General features: G+C 42.4%; 2 protein-coding genes across 2 annotated transcripts; both read right to left on the bottom strand.

Moving 5' to 3' along the window:
- Positions 1-3,270: 3,270 nt before the first annotated feature.
- Positions 3,271-4,580, bottom strand: LOC106807076. The gene is made up of 4 exons (XM_014809316.1): positions 4,509-4,580; positions 3,647-4,136; positions 3,436-3,547; positions 3,271-3,283 (listed from the first exon to the last, which is right to left on the bottom strand). Exons 2-4 carry the CDS (start codon positions 4,110-4,112, stop codon positions 3,271-3,273), a joined length of 591 nt encoding a protein of 196 aa, XP_014664802.1. The 5' UTR covers positions 4,113-4,136; positions 4,509-4,580.
- Positions 4,581-8,265: 3,685 nt separating this feature from the next.
- Positions 8,266-11,127, bottom strand: LOC106807075 (ADAMTS-like protein 3). Its single transcript, XM_014809315.1, has 4 exons — positions 11,010-11,127; positions 10,624-10,821; positions 10,254-10,385; positions 8,266-8,412 (listed from the first exon to the last, which is right to left on the bottom strand). The coding sequence occupies exons 1-4, from the start codon at positions 11,118-11,120 to the stop codon at positions 8,266-8,268; spliced, it is 588 nt and encodes a 195-aa protein (XP_014664801.1). The 5' UTR covers positions 11,121-11,127.
- Positions 11,128-11,592: the final 465 nt, after the last annotated feature.

The raw sequence follows: 11,592 nt of genomic DNA, 5'->3' as shown, positions 1-11,592 counted from the left end.
TCTACTCTGATAGTGCTCAATCTCGCCATGCCCTCTCTATCCTGTTGGCTACAGGCGGCTTTGAAGTCTCAATAAAATAAATCTTCACACAATTTTCACAATGACGACCGCCTGATCTGCAAAATAGAACGTATGTGAAAGCTATACGTTAACTTACTGTGACATATCCGTGAGCTAATTGACACCACTAAATTGGTAAAATGTTGCATGCACCTTTAAGAAATGTGAGACAATTACGAGTTATCATCGCAGAACTCCGCAACACCGGACCGTCACAAAGCTAATAACTATATTAATGTAAACAAACACGCGGGTGCGAGGTGCCTGCCTCCGATATCATTTCAAGGCCCTAAGCAAGCACTAAGTGCGCGGGACAAGACGTCAACAGCACAGCCTACCCTCATTGGCTAAAACAATCTTTTTAAGAAAAGTTCAGTGTTCAATGAATGACGCACCCCGTTACTATCGAAACGGCGTAAAAAAGCCTAATTTTTCTACTCGGCTGAGAAATGCATCGGCCGGCGGCCTATCATTATTTACGCAAAGCATAACAGTCTCGCCAAACACCTACACGCAGTAACGGCGTCCAAGTCGTTGACGCCCCGGCATTCAAAGCCCATCAACGAATAGAGGCGAGGCTTACTTCTGATTACGGAGATGCCACCCAAAATACAACAGAAAGACGTAGCGCAGTCGCGCTAAACGACTTGCTCATTTTCGTTGTTGTGCAAACTCTATCTCAGGGAAACCGTTCTAGCCTAGCAAATGCCCTAGTTCCTGAGATCGGCGATTTGGTACTGTTGATGTGGGTCCCACCTTATATATATTATAGCGAGGTGCGGCGTAGCTGTGATTGAAGACAAAAGTGTCAATCCTCGGCGAGCCTCGGAATCGGCGGCATCACGTCGAGTCGCGTGTATATACGCCAGATAGCATTGCGATGTAACGTGTTCACGTTACGTGTGCACGTTACGTATGTTCATTACATCCCGCGGATGTATCGCTGAAACAGCGCTCTTAAAACTTCTCTGTGCCATGTACTGGGTTTCGGATTTTTGAATTGGATCGAAATCATGATCTTTCCTTAAAAAAAATCATGTTTTTTTACTAAACCCCATCACGTAATATACACCACAAGCTGTGCATGTTATTGTTTAGAAGTGTTAGCGCTCGCGTAAGCCCATGCAGAGAATTAAGCTAGCGTCAGTAGCCAACAAAGCTGATCTTAGTAAACAAGTTTCCAAATTCATCCCAACCAACATAAACAGTAAAATCCTAAATCTTCTTCACATATAATTGAATAATTTTATCGGATCTCATAGTTCACATGCTAATCAAAGTTATCTCAGTAGATCCAAATTAAGTTAAAAATAACTTACACTGACGAAATTTCGTCAGTGTAAGTTATTTTTTAACTTAAATTTGGATCTAACTAGATAAACTTATTAGCATGCTTCTTCATCAGCTAGCTCGCCACCGTTTCTGATTCTCCTACGGTCGCACTTACATCAGCAACTCTCAAACACAATGAACGAGTGGCGTGTGAGGCACGTCTGGGTTTCAATAGATATTTAGCAGAACATTTACTTCGATATTATGAAAAAAGGAAATACAAATTTATGCAGCTTTGGTATCTTTTAATGTTTATTGTGAGCGAATGCTTTATAATGAAGCGAATCGTGTGTAAGATGCTACGCTAATAAACAGCAATGGCATAAACAGACGGGCAGGTCAATTTTTTTCTATTATTAATAAAAGCTTTGTATTTATTATCCCATGCTCGTAGTATTTCAGTATTTTATTGCTATCAGTGTAGCTCTACTTGTTTGACAGGAATTACTTGAAACATGCTTTACTTCTTTTTGAAAAACTAGTTGATATAGAGCCAAGACAGGTAAGTGGACTGATTATATGGGGGGGGGTTGAACCGGCGGTTTAGGGGGTTGAACCGGAGGCCGCCGGCAAAATAGCGCTAATCTCGGGCACTGACCCACCGAAGTCCAAAACTGTAATCGAGGGCGAAAAGAACGGCGACACTAGATACAAAATCGCCCTCGCCAAAGAATTTGCATTTACGGAGGAATAATTTCTATAAAAATATAATAATTTTAATGAACGCAAAATTCGTAAAAATGCACAACCTCACCGTTAAGTGTATCGTGTAAAGCAACGCGTCAAAATTGTATACGTGTGTGTTGTCTTTCCGCGTACAGTGCATTTAATTCCATTCTTAATTCATTTATGATTTTTATAGTGTTACGTCGCTGCAGTAAGGTAATAGAAACAGTAACAAGTGAGTTTGTGTCATTATAATATCACGCTGTTTTAATATCGTAATATCGACACGATTTTTACTCATCACAGCAAACAATAACAATAGTTATTATTAGTAAATATATGAATAAATATTATTAATGACTCAACAGGTAAACAACAACAATAGTGCAATTTAAAATCAGTTAATTAATCAACGTAGGTCAGCGCTGCACCGACGTCAGCGCCATCTATCGACGCCCGGGGTTTTCACGGGCAGGAGAGGTGCAGATGGGAAAGGCTGACGTCGAAGTTGTTGCCATTTGTGCACGTGCCCTCGGGGTAGAATGGATGCACAGTTAGCCATGCGATGTCGCAGCCACAGATCAACGGGTTATCCGTGAGATCTAGATGAACGTGATCGTCGTTGTGGTGATGGTGATAATGATGATGATAATCCAGGTCATCGTCAAACACATTCCTGGCGAGGGTAGTAAGATGGTTGCCAGACAGGTCGACGTACTGGAACGAACAGTATCATTATCATCAGCATCTTATTGTAGGATCATATCATCAAAATTATCTTACACCACTTTTGAACAAGTTTATGTGTATACACACGGACTCCTTCATATTATGTTAAATCAGGGAGTTCGACAGTAAATCAGGGAGCCTTCGACTCTTCCAGCATCTGCCGCATGCTCCCACCCTCCCACACCCACCCTGTCTCACCTCACATGTCTTTTGTCAGGTCCCTGAATGCCATCCTCTGCGATTAGTAGACGGTGTTGCTTTGGCATATCGACCGTAAGGATGCTTTCGGTAACTCAGTCAAAGCTCCCGGCAATCACGTCAAACGGCTGCCAGATAAGTCATAGATTTCAACGTGGATGACAGACCAGACAACACGCCGCTGGCAGTAGACACCAGGAGCATGTGCCGGCTAGGCTCCAGCAGTTTCCCAGTGTTTTCGACTTCAATGAAGGTGCCCGGGTAGTAAGGTAAAGACGAGAGAGCTCAGTCCAAACCCCTGTAAGGAAAATCGGTCTAGATGTTCATCATCTTATTCATCAGAGTTTTGCATTCAATCGATTCGATAATCCGAAGGCAAACGACCGATTATAATCGAATATACGATTGAGTAACTGCTATCAGCAGCGTTACAGATTGTTACTTACTCACCTCATCAGGTCATCTCCGGCCCAAGTTTCAGTTCGACGAGGGTGTGCAGAGTTCAGTCGAAAGGCGTCAGGGATTAGCTCCGTGATGTCGTTGCCCTTCAGACTCAGCCTTTCTGCAACAGGTTACATGCTTCCCTGAAACACTACTACAACACCAACATGACCTATGAAAGCCAACATCAATCAAAGACAACCTATCTGTTCTGACTTACCGACGCTGTCTTCGATGGAATGGAAGATGATTGCCGGCACGCCAGTCAACTTCAAGTAGGAAAGCGTGAGTTCTTCCAGATGATACATTCCTTCAAAGGAGTGTGCATGCAGCACTGGCGCCACCCCGTGGTGGTGACTGTCATCAATCTTCAGTGATCCGTGTTCAAAGTGCAGGCCGTCAAAGACGTGCTCTGGCACCTCCTCCATGTGATCGAACCCATGCAGCTCGATGCTAGAGTAGGTGACGTCACGGGGCAACGCCTCCATGACGCTGAACGCTTGGCTGCTGGACATATCGTGACCATCGCAGACGATGCTAGGGTAGCCGTTGTAGGGGCCGGTGCATGTACACTCTTCCAGCACATGGTGCATCGACGGACACGGAGGGTGGAAGTGTGGGTGTGGGTGAGCGTGAGTGACGGCGATGACCACGGCCGCCACGAGAAGGATGACCAGCTTGCACATGATTGCTGTAGTAACTCTTTGTATCTGTAACTACACCGAGAAACGGAACGAAGCTATACACAGAGCCAGCGCAAATTCACAAGCGCCAGGCCTGGTTCTAATACGCAAGCCAGTAAAGTAAAGAATACAGCAATACGATATCACAGCGAATAGTAAACAAACGTCGCTTCGAATGAGAATCTTTACTAAATACTACACATCTACATCTATATGGTTACGTCGATCTGTCACTCTTGACCATCTACCTTGGTCTATATTGTCTCTCTTGGTTTGAAATACTAACCTGAGAACCTCGAGAAATACTCGAGAATCTTAACTAGATACTAAACACGGCGTTTATAGATGCGTAGTCCTCAGAGAACTTATCAACTCATAAATAAATGTAAACGTGCTTACCTTACCGGCTGCTGCTCCTGATGTCCACCTGACTTGCTGATCAAACGTTGACTGCTTTCTATCGGCGTAAGGCTCACTATTTATACGCGGTCAGTCGGCCTTTTACCTACACGTGACGTGCTATAAGGTCACCGTAAATGTCACACAAACCTGATCTGGCGTGTGGTGGGTTTCAGTTGGAACCGCTGTGATTGGAGGTAAGATGAATTACCCTGTCACGTGCTTCATTACTAATCGTCACGTGATCGGTCACTCTGCTGTCTCACGCGTCGCGTGTGCAAATGACACAAGATATACGATAAGATATAACAGTTTTATTTATCAACATGTTACAAGGACCCACGTACGGGGAGAACAAGCTATGATCTACATTTGGGAGTTCCTATCTTTTATTGTTTACCCTGAAATTTTCCCCCATTTTTTATTTGCAGCTTCTTTTTGTTTTACAAAACACAGCTTCTCACAAACACTGCAGCCTGCCCAATTCGCACACTGTAGCTTCCTACTTGCAATTTCTCCATTTACTGTATTCACAATAGAACAAAAATAATTGCTTCTCCGCCGAACCAATGCCGATTTATTACAAACTCCTGCTCTACTAACAATAACAGCAATAACTACAGCACTCGGAGAGCGCAGACCTCCGCCAAAGCAGCTGAATTCTCTCACTGTGAAGAATTGTATTAATTAAATAATTAATTGGATCCGGATCACCACCAAAATCTTTTCAATTCTAAGTTAGCCCATTTCTGACCTATCCTGAAAATTTTATGACAATTTGTCCATAACTTTTTTAGTTAGGCTGTACACAAAGAACGGTGTTACAAACCCACAAACGAACAAACACACGCCGGTGAAAACATAACCTCCTGCCAACCCCTTGGCGGAGGTAATAACAATGATTATGCACATACTGTGTATTCACGTTACCCATGCAAGGCAGATATCTGTGCAACGTGTCCATGTTGCGTGTCCACGTTATGTGTGCATGCCGACATGTTCAGTAACGTGTCTGTGTTACGTGTCCACGTTATGTGTACATGCGACATGTCCCAGTAACGTGTCCGTATTACGTGTCCACGTTATGTATGCATGTAACCTGTCCAGAAACGTGTCTGTGTTACGTGTCATGTTATGTATGCATGTGACCTGTCCAGAAACGTGTCTGTGTTACGTGTCCACGTTATGTGTGCAAGTAACCTGTCCAGAAACGTGTCTGTGTTACGTGTCCACGTTATGTATGCAAGTAACCTGTCCCAGAAACGTGTCCGTGTTACGTGTCCATGTTATGTATGCTGCTCAGTAGTGTGTTCAATTTACGTGTCTGCGTTATATGCGCATGCATTACGTTTCAGTGTAACATACTCATACAATCGAGTCGCGTGATATACGCAGATAGCATTGCGATGTAACGTGTTCACGTTACGTGTGCACGTTACGTATGTTCATTACATCCGCGGATGTATCCGAGCTGAAACAGCGCTCTTAAACTTTCTTCTGTGCCATGTACTGGGTTTCGATTTTGAATTGGATCGAAATCATGGTTCTTTTCATTAAAAGAAATCCATGTTTTTTTACTAAAACCTCATCACGTAATATACACCACAAGCTGTCATGTTATTGTTTAGAAGTGTTAGCGCTCGTAAGCCATGCAGAGAATTAAAGCTAGCCGATTTTCGTCAGTGTAAGTTATTTTTAACTTAATTTGGATCTAACTGAGATAAACTTTATTAGCATGCTTCTTCACATAGCTAGCTCGCCCACGCGTTTCTGGATTCTCCTACGGTCGCACTTACATCAGCAACTCTCAACACAATGAACGAAGTGGCGTGTGAGGCACGTCTGGGTTTCAATAGATATTTAGCAGAACATTTACCTTCGATTTATTGAGAAAAAGGAATTGAAAATGTATGCAGCTTTGGTATCTTTTAATGTTTATTGCGAGCGAATGCTTTATAATGAAGCGAGTCGTGTGTAAGATGCTACGCTAATCATAATGGCTTTAATGGAAAGTTAAAGTAGTTGCAATGCAATAGTATATCATACAGTCACTTTAAAATGTAATTTTCCCATTGATGAAAATATTCGAATATACGTAAGCTGATGGTGAGTAAGCAATGGCATAAACAGACGGGCAGGACATGAAATTGTCCAAAATGTAAACATGCCCACCTAAAATTTTAAACAGGCCCTTATTTTGTTCAATTTTGTCCATTATTAATAAAAGTATTAGCTTTGTATTTATTATCCATACTCGTAGTATTTCAGTATTTCATTGCTAGCAGTGTATCTCTATCTTAGTAGTCACCAAGTAAAAAATAGTTGATATAAAGCCAAGACAGGCAAGTGGACTGATTATATGGGGGGTTGAACCGGCGGTTTACGGGGTTGAACCGGAGGCCGCCGGCAAAATAGCGCTAATTTCGGGCACTGGACGGGACGACGGAGTGATGCGCACACTGACCCACTGAAGCCCAAAACTGTAATCGAGGGCGAAAAGAACGGAGACACTAGATACAAAATCGCCCCCGCCAAAGAATTTGCATTTACGGAGGAATAATTTCTATAAAAATATGAAGTAGTTGTGGGTATGATCTGTGGAAATATATTGCATATTTAATAAACGCAAATTCGTAAAAATGTGCAACCTCACCGTTAAGTGTATCGTGTGTGTTGTCTTTCCGCGTACAGTGCATTTAATTACATTCTTAATTCATTCATGATTTATATCCATATTTTTACATGGTGTTACGTCGCTGCAGTAAGGTAATAGAAGTACGAGAAACAAAACGTTCGTAAGAGAAACAGTAACAAGTGAGTTTGTGTCATTACAATATCACGCTGTTTTAATATCGGCAATATCGACACGATTTTTACTCATCACCCCGATCATCGCGTTCACAGCGAACAATAACAATAGTTATTATTAGTAAATATATGAATAAATATTATTAATGACTCAACAGGTAAACAAACAGTTAAATAGTGCAATTTAAAATTAGTTAATTAATCAACGTATGTCAACGCTGCACCGACGTCAGCGCTATCTATCGACGTTCTGGGTTTTCACGGGCAGGAGAGGTGCAGATGGGAAAGGCTGATGGCGAAGTTGTTGCCATTTGTGCACGTGCCCTTGGGGTAGAATGGATGCACAGTCAGCCAGGCGATGTCGCAGCCACAGATCAACGGGTTACTTGTGCACAGCGAATAACAATACGCGCACGCACGCACGCACGCACCTCATGTATCTAGCACATAATTGTGAGAGAAATGCAGTGTAATGATGTAATTTGGGGTTTAGTGTGCGTATTAAAGTGCGCAAATCTGATAATGCTATTGTGACCCAACATGTTTTATATGTATGGCATACAACTGCAGCTCAACACAATAACAACAAACACACTCATTTGGCTTACATGCATTAATTTTCTGATGATGTGTATACGTTGGGGAAAACAAGAAAGAGCATTTCCATTTACAAGCTGCTATGAGAAAACAATGCATGCTACTAACAGTCTTGATTAGAAACCATTATTTCAAATGTAAAATTCTTTGTGATCTTTCGTAATTGCTCTAACTATTCGGCGAACTGTTAGCATGCTATGCACAGCAATGTCGGGATATAAACTACAGCATGCTAGCACTAAACAGGGAGACAACATCGACAGCGGATCATGCAGATGAAGTATGGGTAGGCAGTGCATGGCGCGATGCCGACTCCGTATGCAACAAGCCACATAGATGCACAGTGCGATGTTTACAGTGGCTGAGGTGTAACAGATACCTCGGTCCATTCTCCAACCTTCCACACTGCCTCACACTTCTTGTTGTGGCAGTCCTCCGTGTCTCTAGGCTTGGTGAGGGTGTTGCAGTTGTCAGGGGGCAAGTTAGTGCTGTTGGGAAGCTGACAGTGAGGTCGCGGCGCCTTAGCGCCATGTTTAGTCCGTGTCACTCAGAGGCCATGCACTATACGGGCAAGCAGGAAAACGCAACATGTTCACTCCATGTAAACCATGAAATGCCGGATGAACATTGTATCGTAACACGCACGCACGTGAGTGTCGTGTGACCATAGCCGTTGGCTAGATGATCCTTTATATTTATTAGTGAACCATTAGCAGTGGATGATTTATATGGATTGCTTGCGCTCATGGGTCGTCCACAAATGAGTTGAGACGTATTTGCTCATATGAACGACATAACGTCTCATCTGGCACAATATTCATCAGTGGAAACTATGATTTTGAATTAAACTGGATAGCGTTAGTATCATGTTTAATAATTCGGAATAATCTAATGACTCAAAGGAAACGGGACGTTCTGGTTGTGAGTCATACTGTAAAGTCACTTATTTTCGTGGGTTCCAATTTTCGTGGTTTCAATAAAAAAAATACATGTTCGCGGGTTCTTAAATTCGTGGATCAAGCCTTCCAATAATTTTTTTTTTCAAAAACAACAATGCCAACAAACAGATTACTAACTAGTTGTTGAAGTTGTTGATAGTATATATTACTAGTACGCACAGACGGCAGGCGTCGGTTTGCGGGCCTCCACTCCGGAACCGGCAATTGACATATGTACATAATATTTCGTTTGGTACATAAATTCGTAGATTAATGGACCCACGAAATCCACAAAAATTAGAACCCCACGAAAAAAAGGATTTTACAGTATTTCGGTCAGTGCCTACTACCGCAATTCGACATGCTTCAACAATACGGGGTTTATATGTTATATTTCATATTAGGGAATCTTGTAGCGTAGCTACTTTTTAATGCACATGCAGTTAGTGGGTGACGGCGCGTTAGCCGCCAAGATTTTACTTTTTTACACCTCACAGATTTGGCATAGACCGTATTTGGCTATAATACGGTATATCGGTATATTTCATGAGGAACGCATAATTTGATAAACTCCAAGCACCATGCCATTATTTAGCAGCCAAATCGATTATCAGCCATTACGAAACTCTCACATTTGAATTATTCAACAGGAACTTGATATCTAGATTTTCTGCTGAACAATAAGTGCTGAACGTCGTCTATATATGCGGGAATTCAGAGGAACATGCTCAAGCGCAACAGATCACCCCAGAGATACACATGGCAGAAAATAAAACTCCAGCAGATAGAAGAAAAATGAAATATATAGATCCCCACTATATATATATATATATATATATATAAGCCAAGTGTTGTCTGTTTGTACACGCGTTTCTCACCACCTATGTAAAGTTATCTACCGGAAGACACGAACGTAAAACGTAGAACGTTGAAGACGGCATGACTGTTAATACCTGCAAGAGCTTGACAGCCATACATGCACACTACTTCTGAGACTGACTCATGCATGTTTGGCAGGCAGTTCATTGGGTATTAAAGTCATGCGGTTTCTATAGTGGTTGCAGCTTAATTTCTTCTCCACTCAAACTTGTGAAACCATTCCAGCGTTTGAAACCATTAGTAACGTGTCTATAAGTAATTGTGTCTCTACACTAATGGTCTATGGCAATAGGCTGCTGGATTGATGACGTAAGAAACATAGACTCGCCATGATCCTACCAAACTTCTTCCCACACACCGGCAACTCCCGCGACCTTGCACACCGATCTCGCTATAATTAAATGCTTAAATATCTGACCTACCGTCCGATTAATTCGAATTGAGGATTGATTCATTAAGATTTGCGGGAGCAACGATCAAGCGGTGTGGTGGCGGAGGGGGGGAGGCGTACATCTGCACTTACGTTGGACCAATTCCCAACGATCCATCCTGGGCACTGACCGATCCCACACTTGCGCATCACGGGTGGTTTGGGAAGGCCCGCCTCCGTACACAACGTTGAATCCACCTTCTTGCGTTTCCCGTGTATCGATACCTAGACGCATCACAAAAATAGAACGTCGTCGTGTGCGTATACATGGACTGCACACGTCTATACGAGCGGCTAGGACATGCGAGGCGTGTAGTGACTGTACATATCAAACGTATTTCCTCCACAGATGGTTAGATAATGCAGTGAAATTCTACACGGAGTATGGAATGGTATGCTTGTTGCATTCGTCCCAATCGTAACGACCCTCCGCCCTCCTTTGATACAGTTGAGTGGAGCTCACCTCACATACAGCCGTTCGTGCCTGCACGCCATGACCACCGCACGTTTGAGAACAGTCCGTCCAGTTCATTGTCTTCCAGTCGAAGGCCAGGTCATCTACTTGACCGTTTGAGAAGTCAATTAAATTGTTGATGTCCGGAATTTCTAGCTGAAGCTTGCGCAGCAGATCCCCAACGTGCTGCATGTGCGGCGGATTAACCTACATGGAAAATACAGACAAGATTGTATGTTTAGCTAAGGAAATATTTTGTGCAACATTTGCAATATCATGTCGTGTGAATTCGTTGATCTTAGTATTATAGCATAACGTCAAGCCTCTTTCTTGATCAATGGCAGCTTGAGCATTTCTTTAAATATATTCAGAGGAAATAAGATGCGTTAGCTCACATTTGCATTTGCCTCAATGCTGTTGTCTTCCCTGCCTGGTTCATTGTGTGTGGATCCTCTACCGTCAGAATTCAACTCATTGTCTATCTGAGTATTATCTTTTGCTTTCATTTCATTGTCAGTATCATCNTCTGCACCTCGGCTGCCCGTAAAATCCCCGGACGTCGATAAATGGCGCTGACATCGGTGCAGCGCTGACCTACGTTGATTACTGTTTGTTTGTACCTGTGAGTCATTAATAATATTTATTCATATATTTACTAATAATAACTATTGTTATTGTTTGCTGTGATGAGTAAAAATCGTGTCGATATTACCGATATTAAAACTAAAACATCGTGGTATTATAATGACACGAACTTCACTTGTTACTGTTTCTCTTACCAACGTTCTGTTTCTCGTACTTCTATTACCTTACTGCAGCGACATAAATCATGATATAAATCAGCGATATAATATCAGCGATATAAATCATGAATGAATTAAGAATGGACTGTACGCGGAAAGACAACACATACGTATAAAATTTTGACGCGTTAAAACGCTTTACACGAGACACTTACGGTGAGGTTGCGCATTTCTA

Source organism: Priapulus caudatus, unplaced genomic scaffold (assembly GCF_000485595.1).
Source record: "Priapulus caudatus unplaced genomic scaffold, Priapulus_caudatus-5.0.1 Scaffold194, whole genome shotgun sequence".
Classification (NCBI taxonomy): domain Eukaryota; kingdom Metazoa; phylum Priapulida; class Priapulimorpha; order Priapulimorphida; family Priapulidae; genus Priapulus; species Priapulus caudatus.
The sequence above is the reverse complement of the archived record's forward strand: the minus strand, read 5'-3'. Positions and strand labels throughout refer to the sequence as shown.